An 18,089-nucleotide genomic window follows, 5' to 3' on the forward strand; every position below is an offset into this window, starting at 1 on the left:
CTTCCAGCCTCCCCTCGTTATCGCGTGACCCGATAACGAGAGGAGGCTGGATCGCGTGGGTGGTTATCTTTATCTACTCTGCATGGGTAAATTAAATTTCAAACGTCTAGTTGTATACTGACTGTTATAAAATTATTGACTGTTGATCGCTGCAAATGCTTCATGCAGTGATTCTATATAATACGGGAGCATTAAATCTAAGAATGTTAGGTACGAAAGTGATCTTTCTTAACTTTAATTTGTAATCGCACTATTATAGCTAGTACTTGAACATTGCTTTTCGTAGCCAGTGAATCACAGTTGCGTATATGAAACAAGATTATTTATATTGTATTACTTTTTAAGTTACAAATATTAATATACAGGCTATTTACACTCTAGAGAGAGTAAAGTGTTTACATGTAGACCAACACATTTAGAGAAAAAAAGACAAAAATTGAATACTACTACTGCGATTCAGTATGAAGAGAGAAAAATGAAGTAGGTACATTAATTAACACCTAAATGGTAAGTGTGAACATTTGTAGTTACTTTCCCTGTTATTTTTAATTCATGTTTTTTTTCCCCCCCAAATTTGTGTAATCGAATGTGAAAACGCAATTTTAAACCACTACTTAACAGTTGACATTTTCAGGTATAGATACTTTTCATGTTACCCTATTTTATTTGATCAGTTATCGTTTGCTCTTATGAACATGCTCACGCTGTGATTACTAATTCTTCAGACTCCTGACGTCATGAATCATTTCACGAACGAATCAGACCGGGCGCGTGGCCGGTTCTCTCATCTCGTTCTCTCGTTCTCTCCGCGTTTTCGTTCTTCCGAATCTTTCAAGGTACCGGCTCTCAAAGAGCCGGTTGGATCTCTCGTTCTCTCCACATTTTCGTTCTACCGAATCTTTCAAGGTACCGGCTCTCAAAGAGCCGGTTCTTTACATCGCGAACGAATCGCAAGATTTCGTTCTCTCAAAGAACGACCCATCACTACAATGAGCGTAACGGGACATGTGCGTAATGGGTCACTTTTTCGTGCGTGCAGCCGGCGTTCATCGATTTATTAGACGTCACGTCAAAAAATTTGAAATTTAAGGGTTAGAATTATATAAATAATGTTAAATATATTTATGTAATAATGGTTAATTTGTGTAGGTAGTAATTTGATTTAAAATACCTGTTTATGAGCTCCAAATAGATATCTCAATAAATAATAGTATATTTTGTAATTGCACAGAGATATTTTTGGAAACAATATTTTTATATTCTAGTGAATTTATTTCTTAAAATAAACAAAAATGTCCTTTCATATTCCAATTTTACATGCTGCTAAATATAAGTGTGAGGGCTGATCGCGCATTGCCGGTGATTTCGAGATGTTAACTATGGGCGCCACCACGTGGAAGGGCACGTGGACCCGGCGGAGTCTCTCACTCAGGGCGTGACGTAGCCCAAGTGGGGACGAGTTACCAGCCCTTTCTATCCTAGCTACCCAGACCTGGCCCGCTCTAGGCGTCGGGCACGCCACACTCCTAGACTCACTCACCACGTGATTAAATAAGTACTCACTTTATATTTATTCTCCAGATTTAATTTCACTAACACGTCTCTCTACACGCCCGTTACACGTTACACATTACACGGTTAAAAAGCCTGAGGCACGAATCGGTTTAGGTGAGGGCATGGTCCACACACGTGGCCATACTGCAAAGTATACTTATTACACGGTGATGAAAAACTCGACTGAGACAATTAATTAATTAAACAGCCCGCTGGCCGAGAGCTGCCCCGAGGATGACGAGCGAAAGAGATTCAGAAACACTTAACGAGACAGAATTACTTGGTCAGTGCAGAACAAAGGTTGAGGTCCCCGGGGTGCTGGCGCGTCTGCTCTCGGTCAGTGATGAAGATGGACTGGGCTGAGCTCATCGCTCGCAGGTGGCAACATGGCGCCCTTCGCGCCAACACAATTACCGTTACTGTATTCTACGACTCCGTGCCCCGGCGAAAGTTGAGTAAATTACAGATAAACATTAAAAATATATAAAAATTACTGACAATGGAAAGTTTGTTACTATTTACTTATTTAATGATAATTCATATAAAAGCATTCCTATCCTCGTCCAAGTCCGTGCCTGTTCGGGTCCGCCCGGGCAACGTCTATAGTTATTTAAGGTAACTTATTTAAATTAAAGAAACACAAGTAAACTACACAGCACTGGGGCGAAGATGGATGAAAACAAAAAGGGTTTACAAATAATATTAAAAGGTAGCAAATTAGGGGTGCGGCGCACTGCAGCTAAGCGCCCTCTTGCCGGGCTAGACACACACGCACACACGCACGCACGAGCGGGAGGTTTGAATATAGATGGTGGTTGGGCGGTGTCGTATCGGGCTCAAAGGGGCCGCAGGCCCGGACGACGTCAATTGCCCCCTCCGAAAGTAGGCCGATATGACAGCGCCGTTTGACAGATGGTTGGGGGGCGTTGCCTGTGGTGTTTACGTCGCGCACTCCCACGTGGCAATGTTGATGTTTATGTTTGTGCGGGCAGGTGGCAATGTTGACATGACGGACGGACAAGCAATGTTTACACGATGGAAGGGCGAGCAATGTTTACATGATGACAGTTGAGCAATATTTACACTATGGAGGACGATACACACGGACAGAATGGGCGCTGGCTGACTAACCTTGTGGGTGGTGACCCACCAGTTGTCCCGAGCCCCAAATCTGCGTCAGCTGCGGCTGCGGCGGCTGCTGCGTGTGATAGCGTGGCGGTGGCCAGGGCGCCGGCCGGCAGGGGCGGCGGCGGCCAAGGTCAGGCGGCTCGTGGCAGGCGGGCAGCAAGCGCGGGCGGCGCTCGGCACGACCCGGCTCAGCCTCGCCGACAGGCGGGCGCTTCGCGGCCCGTCGTGACAGACGGGTGACAGGTGTCGAAGTCCGGGTGACGGTCACGTTCGGCGGTGGGACGGTCGGGCGTCCCGGCGTCGTGGCGTCGACCTGCATCGCGACAGGCGGATGTAGGGAGCTCAGGCGACTCTTCACGGTGCGGCGTCCCAATGTTGCCAACTTGCGACATTTGGGTGGCGTCTCGTGCGGCAGGGCACTTGACCGGTGTTCCGGTACTGCGGCGATCGGCGTCGGAATCGGGCGTCGTGGCGCCTCGGTCGATTCTGGCGTCGTGTCAGGTGGGCATGTAGGCGGCGTCAGCGTCGGCGTCGCGCGCGTCCGTCTCTTTCGGTCCGGTTCATCCGTCTGTGCCTCGAAGCCAGGCGGGCACAGAGGAGCAAATCCAGGCGGCGGGGCGGCGCTCAGGCGTCTCGGCGTCATGGCCCTGGACATCGTGTCGCAAAGCGTCCTGTTTGCGACTGCGCACTCTGGTAGCGGTGACGACGGCCGGATGACGTCGAAGCCAGGTGGTGGCGACAAGGTGACACGAAGCGTCGGCGTCGAGTCTGGTGGCGTCCGTGGCGAGTCGTGTGGCGGAGACGATGCGGGTTTCGCCGGAAATGACCTTGGTGGCGTCGGGACGGCGGTTCGGTGCGGTGGCGAGGTCATTCCGGCGTCGGGAGGTGTCTCCGACACGAGGCGGGTGCTGGACGGCGTGGCAGACTGCGGTGGGACGGTCGTTGTCGGGCGTCGCTCGGTTGGCTTCGGCGAGTCAAGCGTCATCATAGTCGGGATGAGTGGCGTCAGGTCGGCGAAACGAGGTCTTGCTGGCGATGATGCGTTTGGACCAGCGTCGGGAGACGTCAGGTCGACGAGAGGTGCCGAGGTTGGCGGCTCCAGGACAGGAGGTGGCGGAAGCGGAATTGTCGGCGTCGGGACGGCGAGCGTCGGCGTCGGGATAAGTGGCGTCGGGTCGACGAAACGCAGTGTGGCAGGCGGCGGCGGGATCGGACTTGTGTCGGGAGACGTCAAGTCGATGAGCGTCGGCACGGCGGGCGTCGGGACGGCGGCCGTCGGCGTCGGGACGACGGGCGTGGGCGTCAGGACGACGGGCGTCTTTGTCAGAGCGGTAGGCGTCGGTAACGTAACACGTGGCGGTGCGGGTGACGTCAGGACGTACCTTCGTGGTGCTGGGGTCGGCGTCGTGCGTGAGGAGTCGGCTTGGTGCGGCGGTGACGTTCCGGCAACGGGCGGCGTCCTTGGCACGGGCTGCGTCGGCGAGTCGAGCAGCGTCTTTTCCGGCGTGGTTGGCGTCGGCGTGAGCGGAGTCGTTTTCGGCGTGGTTGGCGTCGGCGTGAGCGGCGTCTTTTTCGGCGTGAGTGGTGTCGGCGTGATCGGAGTCGGTGTCGGCGTGAGCGGCGTCGGCGTTTCGGGAAACGTCGAGGCGTGTCGTGGAGGATTTTCCAGCGTCTCTGCCTCGTACTGCGCCTGGGTGGCTAGGTAGGCAGTGCACCGTGCGCACGTGAAGGTAAAAAACTTGCGCAGTACGGTCCATTCACGTTCGCCGATACAGCCACGATGCCACAGGCCGGCACATTCCTGGCAGCGGTATCCCTCGCTACTACCTCCGGGACACGACCTAGCTCCACATTTCGTCACGCCGTGTATGCGGTACTCCGTACAGTAGCCACACTCGTATCCGGCGGCGGTCCTGCCATGCAAGTCCCAACTCGGGCGGGGAAAGTAACACCCGATACACTCGTCCGGATACGGATACATGTCTACGCACGTGGTACTCTGCACACGAACAGTCCTCACGAACACATCAGCACTGTGTTACTTACTGCGCTCGGAGTCCGTTGTTTGTGCGCGGATTCCTGGAAGCGTGCGCTTGGCTGATCACGTGGCTGGCGCGCCAGAGTCCCGCTATGCGCTCCGCGCGAACAATAGTTCCAGCGCGAACTTTAGTTCCGCGCGCTCCGCGTAACAACCGCCTATCTCACACGCTCGTACAGGTCTGGTTTTCGCGGAAGATGTAACTCGCCCCACGCTCTTGGGCGCCATTTGAGGGCTGATCGCGCATTGCCGGTGATTTCGAGATGTTAACTATGGGCGCCACCACGTGGAAGGGCACGTGGACCCGGCGGAGTCTCTCACTCAGGGCGTGACGTAGCCCAAGTGGGGACGAGTTACCAGCCCTTTCTATCCTAGCTACCCAGACCTGGCCCGCTCTAGGCGTCGGGCACGCCACACTCCTAGACTCACTCACCACGTGATTAAATAAGTACTCACTTTATATTTATTCTCCAGATTTAATTTCACTAACACGTCTCTCTACACGCCCGTTACACGTTACACATTACACGGTTAAAAAGCCTGAGGCACGAATCGGTTTAGGTGAGGGCATGGTCCACACACGTGGCCATACTGCAAAGTATACTTATTACACGGTGATGAAAAACTCGACTGAGACAATTAATTAATTAAACAGCCCGCTGGCCGAGAGCTGCCCCGAGGATGACGAGCGAAAGAGATTCAGAAACACTTAACGAGACAGAATTACTTGGTCAGTGCAGAACAAAGGTTGAGGTCCCCGGGGTGCTGGCGCGTCTGCTCTCGGTCAGTGATGAAGATGGACTGGGCTGAGCTCATCGCTCGCAGGTGGCAACATGGCGCCCTTCGCGCCAACACAATTACCGTTACTGTATTCTACGACTCCGTGCCCCGGCGAAAGTTGAGTAAATTACAGATAAACATTAAAAATATATAAAAATTACTGACAATGGAAAGTTTGTTACTATTTACTTATTTAATGATAATTCATATAAAAGCATTCCTATCCTCGTCCAAGTCCGTGCCTGTTCGGGTCCGCCCGGGCAACGTCTATAGTTATTTAAGGTAACTTATTTAAATTAAAGAAACACAAGTAAACTACACAGCACTGGGGCGAAGATGGATGAAAACAAAAAGGGTTTACAAATAATATTAAAAGGTAGCAAATTAGGGGTGCGGCGCACTGCAGCTAAGCGCCCTCTTGCCGGGCTAGACACACACGCACACACGCACGCACGAGCGGGAGGTTTGAATATAGATGGTGGTTGGGCGGTGTCGTATCGGGCTCAAAGGGGCCGCAGGCCCGGACGACGTCAAGTGAATGTGTGGAATTAATTGAGTTCAAACATCAGATAGTGTATTCTGTAATATAAATATATTATAAAGCTAATGCTATGCTTTTCACTACATCAACTTCAATGTATTTGATTTTGCCATTTCCCGCAGTCTTGGATTCGAAACCAGGGGTTTGCCTAGTGGAGGCTGGTGTGAATGAGGTTTGACTTTGCTTTGTGAGGGCGCCTGGCTAGCTCTTGCGGCTAACCAATGATGTCTCGTGGGTCGTTGGCCTCAGGTCTTAAATTTCAGTTTCATTGGCCTTCACCTGCACATTCAGTTTGGGACAACAAAATCACTCAATGCAATCATGCTAACTTGTGAATTTGCATTTTCTTCTTCCTAGAAAGTAAAGCTGATAACTTATTGTGTTTTTTTTTTGCTACTGTTTCAATTATAGTTTTATTAAATTTTAAATAAAAAAAACAATTAGAAAAAAGTTTCAAAAACAAAACTTTTGAGCTAGTTATGTACCCAGATTTACTCACCCAGTATATAATCAACACTCACAGTTGGTGATGACAAATTCAAATGCACATAAGATTTTTTTTGGCCAAATAATAGGTAACAAACCTGACCAATGTAAATGAGACTTAAATTTGTATCTCATTGATGCAAAGATAAACCATATACATCATGTAACCAGATCGCTACATGGCAGAATTTTTTTTTTTAGTAGGTTGCACTTACCTCAAATAAATTTTACCAGCATTATTGCAATGAATGGTTATTGTTCAATTTTTTCAGCAATTTCTTTTACATAGCTAAGTTCAAATGTATTGAGGGCGTACCGGTGTTATGGTTTGAATACTGGTTAAAATAATGGGCGCCACCACGTGAGTGGGCACGTGGACCCGGCTCGAAACTCTAACTCAGGGTGTTACGTGGCCCGTGTGCGGCGAGATATTAGCCCTCCTGATTTTAAATGCAACACCTGCTCCTAACCAAGCCCGCTCTCAGCGTCGGGCACGCTACTAATTAATCGCAGTGGGCTCTTAGGGCGTCCCACATGCCACCGACTGGTTAAGGACCCACGTGCCCCCCCCCCCCCCCTTCCCGAACACAAAGACACGTGACTCAATTAAGTTGGTTTTATTTACTCACGTTACACGCCCTTACACAATCCTTCCTTGATACGGTTATAAAACGCCCGAGGCACGAATCGAATTAGGTGAGGAGGCGAACCACGCATGTGGTCGCCTCAAGGCAGAGACGTACGCTCTCGGCTGGCTGAAGAAGGAGACTGGGGTGAGACAAGGGCTTGCGGAAGGCAACATGGCGCCCTTCTCGCCGAACACAATTACCGTTAACACCCTAGCTATTGCGTGCCCCGGGTTATTATGGAAAATAACATAAACTCTTTATAAAAATTAGCACATTACACCCATGACCAGACCGTCTGTAATTATTACTTATGTAGGTAAAAATAGTTTAAATCAAGTTGCATGTTAGTTCCGCCGTCGCCCGCTAGGGAGCGTCCTTGTCCGTGCTTGCACGTATTTTACTACAAAAACATCATAATTTAATTAAACGAAAGACACTCACATACATAGCCGTCGTGACACTATTTTGGGGCGAAAAGAAAAGGATTACAATAATTATTAAGACTTATAGGGGTGCGGTGCACTGCAGCTAAGCGCCCTCTTGCCGGGCTAGCAACACACGCACACACGCACGCGCAAGCGGGAGGTTTGAACAGAGTGAGATGGTGGTGTTTGGGCGGTGTCATATCGGGCTGAAAGGGGCCGCAGGCCTGGACGACGTCAGTATTGTAATAAAAATATTCAGTACAAAAAATGCTTTCAATGTTAACATTTATATCATAAGATGAAAAAAATATATACGTACATAAGTTAATATTTTATTTCAAAAATATAGTAGTAGCAGTAACTCATCTTGCTGCTAGATTATTTTCACACACTTGCAATTAGTACATAGCTGTCCGGAATCTGTAGAGTTTTATTAAAACCTGTATCAAAAATAAGGCTACGTAGACCTTCATTTTATCATTTCATACTAAACAATGTGAAACCTCAATGGTGTTACTACTTTGTTAAAGGTATCTAGCTTGTAAGTGAAATGCACAAGATTGTTTAAATTTTTACAGATTTGATTGCTTAAGACTCCAAACTAGAAATTACTGATACCAAGACATATGGGGAACCACTGTTTGGTGGTCAGTAAGTAGGTAGCCTATAACATATGACTTTTTTTTATAGATGAAATATAATGAGAGAGATGATTTTGAAGATGGCTTTAACTTGAAAACAGATATAACTATGAAAATTAACTTCTTGTCCAATATAGGACATATTTGGTATCAAACACTAAACAATAATAATAGTCTTAATCCTGCACGTTTGAGATTGTAAATTTCGTAAGATTGAGTCAAAATAGTTTTAGCAGGAATACCAAACAAACATTATTATTCAGTATAATGGTATTTAAAACAAGTTGTAATATGCTGCACTAAGGAAAGGAAGGAAAAAAAAATGATTTTTGGGCTTTGTCAAAAAATCATTGCGGCAAATCTGACAGTGAATGTGAAATGTAACCAGCTAGAACACAGGAAACACTGAACTGACATGAAAATAAGGATAAACTCAGAGCGAAATAAAAACACGGACAGCTAGGGGCCGAGGTTCACGGCCGGAATCCGTTCGAACAACTCTGAACGTGATTGGTTCAATTGGTGCCGGATCGCAAAATTTGTCAAATCACAGAGTGCCAGATTAAAGACATATATACACCTGTACCTAAAATATAAAGCTTTGAGTACATAAAAGCAAACATCATAATACAAGAAAAAAATTATCATTCATACTTACAAAAAAATTAGCATCCCCCCAAAAAAATTCAATATTACACAGACCAGAAAATTAGTATATATAAAAACTTTCGAAATGTTTAATTTTGATTAAAACACACTTGTATTTTTAATAACTGAATTATGAGTGTGATAAACATTTTTTTTCCATAACCCATTTCATGTGGAAATTTAATTTGTAGAAAATGAATAAAATATCTCTGGTATCAGAATTCCAGTCCTATGTTCACATGGATTACAACTACTTAATGCTGAATAGAAATGCCCAACAATGTAATAAATATACATATATTATGTCTTCCAATCAAGACTTGTACATTCCAGTTCCCATGAAGTTATAGAGTATTTATCCTGTTTAGTACTGAGTAAGATACTGTGGAAACAGTGTTATATGCACCAAACACCTCACAAAATTGCATTTTTTAATATTTAAATGTGTTTTGACAACTAAAAACAATAACAAAACAAATGAAGTAAAATTCATAATGTTTCTAACCGTTATACATTATGTTTACTATCTTTTTTTTTTTTTTTTTTTTTTTTTTTTTTAGAAAAATAACACTTTTTTTATAATATTTCCAATTCATTTATAATTTATGGGCTATTATTCTGGACTTCAAGAACACACAGAAAAAATATTGTAACAAACAAATCTAAAAAAAAATAGTTACAAAAATAATATTTTGCTCTAGTATTACACCACTCTTTAAAAAATTCAAAACCTTAACTTTTTACTTTTATTCACAGTCTGAAACTATTAAAATGCACACACAAATAAAAACAATTTCCATCAAAATTACACTTCCACCATTATTAATGTATGAAGAGATCTTATAACATACACTTCCCGGTCATATAAAACTGTAAAACCTCTTAAATTTGTATTTAAAATCTCTTAGTTAAAAAAATTATTTAGAATTTAAAAAATAAATTATGCAAAACTAAGAGCTACAGAAAAAAAAATGTATCAGTATATACGTGCGTAATCATAGTAATTTTGTTGTACCTACATATAATCAATAGAGACAAGATTTTATGATTTTAATTTAAGGCTGATTTTGTTCATAAAATAGGAGATTTCTGTGATATTGTTTTTATTTGATATGAATTCTGTTTAATTCATAACAATATCAAATTATTCAACAAATATGACACAAAGAAGTGTTATTTTGACTGATACACAATTCACTTTTTTAATATAATAATTTGTAATATGCATCTCTGACTACTCAAACCAATAAAAATAAATCTTAAGTATTCATAAGTTTGAAAAAAGCACCAATTTTGAAAAATTAAAATGGGTTACTAATAAAGATGAAAAATTTCTAATCTTTTTATTACGAGGGATTTTCAGAAAATAAGTTTCGTAAATTTTTCAAACTGAAACTTTATTTAAAAAAAAAAAAAAAACACAGTGGCATCATCAACTATACACCTTGCACTACTTTTTGACATGGTCGCCACCGACATTGAGACATTTGTCGTAGCGTGCAATCAGTTTGAAGAAACATCTCTGGTAGAGGTCGCTGCCCTCCGATGCAAGGAATTGTCGCACAACCTGGCTCCACCTCAGCTTTGTCTTGGAAGTGACGTCCCGAGAGTGAAGGCTTTCAGCGCTGGGGATGACAACCTCGCGCTCCCGCTGGCGACCGTGTTGTCAGTAACACGCCTGACCGCCTCGTGATTCGCGTGTCTGAGGTCTGCTGCTACCCTCTCTTCGTTGGCGCTCTGCACATGCGCCACTCCTCTGCTGACGCTACTTCCGTCGCTGAAACCAGCAACGGGTGTGGGTTCCTATGGCGACTGTTTGTTTAACCCGGTGTACCATCTGCTCTTTAAAAAAAATGATGGGATGGTGACAGCTGGGATCTAGGGTTCACAGAAGAGGGTACAAAGGGCAAAGAGTTCACGAGTGGCTTGCCTTCTGTGTGCAGACAGGGAGGGAGTGGAATGGCTGGAGGAAGGAATCCCGAAGGTGAGAGATGATAAACGAGATCTGAGGAGATTAAAGTGGGGGAGGGGGGGGGTGAAAGGGGAGGACTCCTTGCCACCGGGTGGAAGCCCAAATTACGAGTGTCACACATAAATAAATCAATAGTAGTAACAAAGAGAAAAAAAAATCTAATTGGTCTGTTAGGTTGAAGGAACAGAGAATAATCAAACGGATATGGTAGTAACAGAACACAAATTTAAATATTTTAACAGTGATTCACATTTAAAATTTGGCTGACCGAACCTACATTTTAGCTATGCTTATGATCACCCAGGCAGCAAAAACCTCAGAATTTTTCCCAAAATTAATTATTTTTTTTTTTGGTTCTAGTTTCTGCAAAATTAGGTGATTGTAGCTACAGTGAAATGTTAACCTTATATTTTTATGTTCTATTTCCATCAAGATTAAAGATGGATATCTGAATTTTAACAAAAAAAAAAAAAAAAATTGGTTGTCTGTAAAGTCGGTTTACGGACAATAGTTTAACGTGACGTCATAACAAAACATTGATGAAATTATTGATCCAGAAGAAAATGAAATATCATATTCGGCCTGAGACTGAGCCTTAATAGGTTTTTGCAACCAAACCAGTTAGGCATTAAAAATATTATATTCTTTGAGGAAGAATTTTTTTTTTTAATTTTTCTATCTTTTGTATGATAAAATCTACCTCTGCATACTTTTATGAATAAAATTGAATCATTTTTATTGAATTATCACTATTCTGTATGGATACAAAGGAGTGAAATGAAATGTAAAATTTAATTAATAAATTTACTTTTTTTGCATTCATTATTCAAATATATTTATTACTTTTGAAATGTTACGTGCATCGTATTTATTTTTACAAGTACAAAAAAAATTTCGTACCTGCCGGGATACGAACCGACAACCTTACAATTAGAAGATAGCGCCGCTGATCGCTCACCCACGAGGCCATATTCGATAATTAATAGTTTCAGATGTTATATATACATTTATAAAAATTTTGTTCACGGTAGGGGAATAATATTATTTCGTTTTTATAACTCGATTTTATAACAAATACACATCCCAAATACACCAAACTTATTTATAATATGTTACAATATTTTTTAAAACATTGTGCAAAAGATCCCGGTTGTAATTTGCATTATTATGTGTAAATGTAAAACACCATTGTTGGTTCAAAACGTATTTGAATATTCAACATTACTTTTAAATAACTGTACCGATTGTGCTGAAAATCGGTGGACAATCGTTAAATTACATAATATTAATTGAAACGACGAAAATATGATTGAAAAGTCAAATCGATGGTCGTTCCAATCGAGTGGAAGAGAGATGCCACGCATGCGTAGGCCCTACAATGAGCATGAAGAGAGATGCCACGCATGCGTACAATGAGCAAATAGGACACGTCCGTAGTGGGACATCCGTAGTGGAACACTTTTTCGTGCGTGCAGCCGGCGTTCATCGATTTATTAGATGTTGTCACGTCAATAAGCGAGAAAGCAGAATAATGATCTCTCCACGCTCTTGCACTTCTTCAAAATAAAGCACACTCTAACACTAGGTACTTATCACATTACAGGCAATACCTATTAATTAAAACTGGCAAACACTCAATAAAACTTTATATACTTTTAGTTGTAGACAATGTGGTGATTATCTAGCTAACAGACGCATCCAGAAAGCCGCAAATAAAAATATGAAAATGTAATTTCTTTACTTCCTTACAAATTTTAAGTCAATTTATAACGTCGCAGCTTTCCAGTAAAAAAAAAATCAGAATGTTTTTTGTATACATACACTACAGATTCTGATTGTTGTAGCCGCCCTACTATTAACTTGATACCACTAGCTGCAACATGATCCTGTGATTCTCCAGAGATCCTTAGGAATATAGCGGAGCCGAGGCTGTTTTCTAAAAGACAAGAATATTCAATGTCAGTACGTTACGGCCGGGTTAAGGACCATTTTCAACCCTAATTTGTTTTCCACTTTAATTACACACAATAAGGGTGAAAAACTAAGCAGGGTGGAAAACCAATTACACAGGAAACCAGTCTTGGCCGTACTAACATTAAACATCGCTGTCTTTTAGAAAACAGTCTTGGCTATGCTATGTCCCTAAGGATCTCTGAAGAAACACAGGATTAGTGATATCTCTCATTGTAAACAGTCTCGGCTATGCTATTAAGCACAAAATAAAATTACATCAATATAAAAAGCAATAACGATTTGGCCAATATTTTGTGGAAAACAGTTTCAGCTATGCTAACAAAAAATAAAGCAGCACATGGTGGGCAGCCACATCATTGCACCAAGTACCAAATGTAACCTATAAATGGTAACTTCTCAGAAACCAGTACAAATTTTGAAAAACTCTTTTGAGTACATAAAGGAATATCTGTAGTGTTCAAAAACAACATTTTTAAATCTATTTTTTTTCTTCGGTAAAGGAGATACGTTACAAATGTACCATATTTTGAATTCATTCTGCAAAACGGCATTGTGATTTTTCATGTTGTTGACAGGTAATTTACAGTTTTAATAGTTTGGCAAGGTTAGGTTAGCTTCATTTAAAATTCTGCAAACATGTGAAGGTTGTAACATTTGTAACATGTCTGCAAACTGTATAAATACTTTTAGGGTAGGCACAAGTTCAAAAATTGTTTTACGATTGTATCTGTATGAGGCAACAAAACTTTCCGTTTTTCCAGGAACCAGCAACACATGGGATAATCTAACCAAGGAAGCAGATATTTTAAAAAATCAAACAGTTCTAAAACTATGAAGTAGGTATGAAGGAGTATTAAAAACCTCACCTTCGAAACTACTTAAAAGGACTCACAACAAACAAACATCTTGTTTCAAACATTCACTTGATGGAAATCATATATTTCTTTGAAAATGCTACTGGAAAATAATTCTGTCTTGGGTAAGAAATAATACAATCATAGCTTTGCAGTTTTATAGAATTCAGTAAAATAATGAATTTTCAGATAGCTTTTTTTATTCAGGCCTCTCCTTGTATAAAGTTAATTGCAAAAAAAAAAATTAAATTCTAATTATTTTGCCCACATCAAAGTAATATGATAAAAATACTAAAAACAGTTTAAAGATGGATTTGTTTTTTCAGTTTTAAAGCTTTCACAACTCAAGCCTTTTCTGGAACACCCCCATGTCTGCCTTATATTGCAGGCAAGTTTACAGAAATAATGAAAAATCAAAAATGTATATCCAACTATAATTTATTTTATTGTCCAGCTATTGACTTAAATAACAACAAAAAAGCTATAATTCAACAATAAAATAAATTAATCTTTCAAATTATCTCACATATAGTCTGGTCTGCAATAATAATTTACAATAGGTTTACACATAAATGCTAGGGAGTTTATTCAAAGGTAGGCTTTACATGCTGCAGCCGCTACACACACGGCGAGTCCTACTTTGCATCACTCAGGGCAGCGACACCAGGCAGCTCCTTCCCTTCCAACAGTTCCAGGCTGGCGCCCCCACCGGTGCTGACGTGGCTGACCTTGTCTTCCGTCCCCCACTTGGCGCAGCACGTGGCGGTGTCCCCTCCGCCGATGATGGTCGTCGTTCCCCTGCAAGTGGCCTCCACCACGGCGTCCATCAGGCCTTTGGTGCCCTTCTCGAAGCTCTCCCACTCGAACACCCCCATCGGGCCGTTCCACACTATCAGCTTGGCCCGCCCCACGGCCTGGCAGAAGGCCTCCGTGCTCTTCGGGCCGATGTCCATTCCCATCCAGCAGTCCGGGATGCCGCAGGCGATGTCGCTCGTCTCGACCTTCGCGTCCTCCGCGAACTTGTCCCCGATCACGAAGTCCACGGGCAGATGGAGTTTAACCCCTTTCTTGTCAGCTTTCTCTTTCAGGGCCTTGACGATACCCGCGCCCTTCTCGTCGAACAGCGAGCTGCCGATCTTCATGCAGTCGAGCACGTTCAGGAACGTGAACGCCATGCCGCCGCCGATGATCATCTCGTCGACGAGGTCCAGCATGTTCTCTATGAGCTGGATCTTGTCGGCGACCTTGGCGCCGCCGAGGATCGCCAGGAAGGGCCTCTCGGGGCAGTTCAAGGCCTTGTTGAAGTACTCGAGCTCCTTGTTGAGCAGGAAGCCCGCCGCGCGGGTGTCGAAGCCGTCGCCCATCATGGAGCTGTGCGCCCGGTGCGCCGTGCCGAACGCGTCGTTCACGTACACGTCCGCCAGGCGTCGGAGGGACTCGCGGAACTCCTTCACCTTGGTCGGGTCCGCCTTAACCTTCTTGCCGCCCTTGTCGACGCCCTTCCCTTCCTCCTCCACGTGGAAGCGCAGGTTCTCGAGCAGGATCACCGTCCCCGGGGGCGGGTCCTTGCACGCCTCCTCCACAGCCGGGCCCACGCAGTCGTCCAGGAACTTCACCGGCTTGCCGAGCAGCTTCCCCAGTTCGTCGGCGACCGGCTTCAAGGAGTACTTCGGGTTCGCGGTCCCGTCGGGCCGCCCCAAGTGCGACGCGAGCACGACGGACTTCGCCTTGTTGTCCAGGACGTATTTGATTGTGTCCAACGCAGCTACGATGCGCTGGTTGTTTGTTATGACAGAATCTTTCATGGGAACATTGAAATCAACTCTGATGAAAACACGGAGATCTGCAACCTTTACTTTATCTACAGATAATTTACGTAGAGCCATGGTAAAATTCGATAATAAAAAAAACCCCGGCTAGGTAGACAAACCACAGCAACAACCAAAATCTAACTTGAAGAACGTTTTTGTTTTTGACCTCTAATCTCTGCAGAGGACAAGCAAACCAACGAGAAAAAAATCGTCCAGAGCAAACATAATCGATCCAAAAAACTGCTACCATAGAGCTTAACTTTACCCATACTTGTTTTGTAATACGTTTAATGAAAAAACTAAAAGAATATAAATATATTATAAAAACCAATATATCTGCCATTCCTGTAAACAAGTTTCTATTGTTGAAAAATCTAAATTAAGTATGTATAAATAAACATTATGAATTTATTTTTGTATAGTATAAACATACTCAAAAAAACACTAATCCTTTCGTACATTAAAAAAAAGGTTTTAAAATGATATCATTAAATGATTATAGTAATTTAAAATATTTAAACACCCAATATCAATAAGAAAACTCAAACTCAAAATAATAAATAGAAAAAACTAAAAAATAAATTGAATTCTCATTTTTGATTACTCCACACATGCAAGGACCACTTCACGCTGGTGGAAAACATCCACCAAACAGACGGCATGAGTCAGAGAAGTTTTGTGTCAAGTGCTAGGTTTCTATTGGCCCATAATTATTCTTAGGCCTCATTTGGTAATACTTTACTGTTAAATATGTTTTCAGTAACGGACATACATTATTGTGACCCATGCTTTATAGTACAATTCTGTTTTTCAATGTTCATTTGGATTAAGTAATGATTTGTGGCTGAGTAAGTAAAAAATTTGTATTGGGCAAAGTTCCTCAAATGCCTTCATTATTATCTGTTCACCCGCATGTTGTTTAAGGTTTATTTTTTTCAAATTTGATGTGACTTAAAAAGAATTATGTTAATGAAATGTGACATTTGGCCTGCTGCTTCGTTTGACCTACTTCACGGTTGTAAGTGGAACACAGTTTGAATTGATCTAGCTCATTCCCACCTTTCTCTCGTTTGTAAAATTTTATTGGAGGACGACCGAACTCGAGGTTTGAACCAAATATAAAAGGACAATATCGGAAACTCTGGCCAATTCGCATTGGCGAAGCACGAAAAAATTTACTGCATTGCTATCCAGTTATTTTTAACTTCACGCCGTTAGATGCCACTTAAAATGTAAGATCACTCCACACCACCAGGTTCTCTGGAATCACTTGTCTCGCTTATTTCGTTCCAGTTTCCCATGTTGTCCCTATTACAATATTTGTTTGAACCATTTACTTCGTACCTTCTTCGCCCTGGTTTCAATATGGTAGGAGTAGAATAGGGTTAAGCTGTTTACATTAGGTGGAAGTGGTGGGAAGGATTTACAGGGGAGATGCTTCAGAAAATGGGAGAATAAAGTATAGAGGAGAACTCCTTGCTACCCGAGGAAATCCCAATGTCAAGTATATAGTCTTAATATTCTTGGTTTTAAAAATGTATATCTCACAACATTAATGTTTATCTTGCTTCTACTAAATTCAAGCATTATTGTAAACATGAATTGTCTTTTTAAACAATGTTGTGATGCTCTGTTCTTTCTTTAAATTATCGATATTTTTTGTGTAATTTATCAACAGATAAATATATTGCCATTTTAGGCTTATAATACATGTCAGTGTAAAACAAATTTATGAATAAAATGGACTGTTCAATAGGTGCAACAATAAATATACCTATCTAAAAGTTGCATGAAATATACTCTGTAAAAAAAAGACCAAAGAAAAGTTCAAAATCCATGACACCTTCTTTTATTCAACAAACAATCTGTTAGTTTACTTCAATACATGCAAGCAACCATTTCTTTTTAGTGATATAAAAAAAAAATCAGTACTTCATGGCTTTTTGAGAAACTAGATTATTTCGAAAATTTCCATGAAAAAATATCTCTAGACAAACTTTAAATATTTTAGAAGTACCTTAACTCACCTGGACCCAGTTAAAATAAATAAATAAATAAATAATTAAGTAATTGCAACAACACTTTATCAACAGTAAAAAAAATTAAGTTAACCACAATTTATTTAACAGTAATTTAATATGTGTATGTTATGAATGTCACCTACAAAACATAAATTTCGAATTATGAATTTTTTTTTTTAAATTTGAAATGTGCACAGGTTGGCATCAACCTTGAGCTTCAAGCTTGTGGTACTGGCCATGGTACTCAAACTAAACCAAACCTAAGCTGATGACATCGATAATGGTGATGGTAGCACATTTGCAGTACCATCGAAGAAATTCTACCCTGCTTTCGACAATAAGTAGAGACAACAGTATTACTTGTCTCCAAAGCACCAGAACAGCGAGCGCAAGGGCCCAGCCAGGCATATCCACTTCCTTCCCCACATGATTCCAGTAGTGTTGGAATCTCGTCCCAAAGTTAGCAGTTGTTTTTCTCATTTTGTCACATTTCCGTATCGCATCGCTAATGAGCCCATAACACAGGAACATTTCGGACGATACAAGAGCCACGAGCAGTACTATCAGCAACAGCTAGAAACATACAA

General features: G+C 42.2%; 1 protein-coding gene across 1 annotated transcript; it reads right to left on the reverse strand.

The window, feature by feature from the left end:
* Positions 1-14,092: 14,092 nt before the first annotated feature.
* LOC134538192 (phosphoglycerate kinase) lies at positions 14,093-15,705 on the reverse strand. The gene has a single exon (XM_063379269.1). It carries the CDS (start codon positions 15,554-15,556, stop codon positions 14,306-14,308), a length of 1,251 nt encoding a protein of 416 aa, XP_063235339.1. The 5' UTR covers positions 15,557-15,705; the 3' UTR covers positions 14,093-14,305.
* Positions 15,706-18,089: the final 2,384 nt, after the last annotated feature.

The sequence above is a fragment of the Bacillus rossius genome, chromosome 13 (genome assembly GCF_032445375.1).
Source record: "Bacillus rossius redtenbacheri isolate Brsri chromosome 13, Brsri_v3, whole genome shotgun sequence".
Lineage (NCBI taxonomy): Eukaryota > Metazoa > Arthropoda > Insecta > Phasmatodea > Bacillidae > Bacillus > Bacillus rossius.

What these genes read in the sequence shown, in the direction of transcription:
- LOC134538192 (XM_063379269.1), bottom strand. Translation starts at nt 15,556, where the DNA reads ATGGCTCTACGTAAATTATCTGTAGATAAAGTAAAGGTTGCAGATCTC.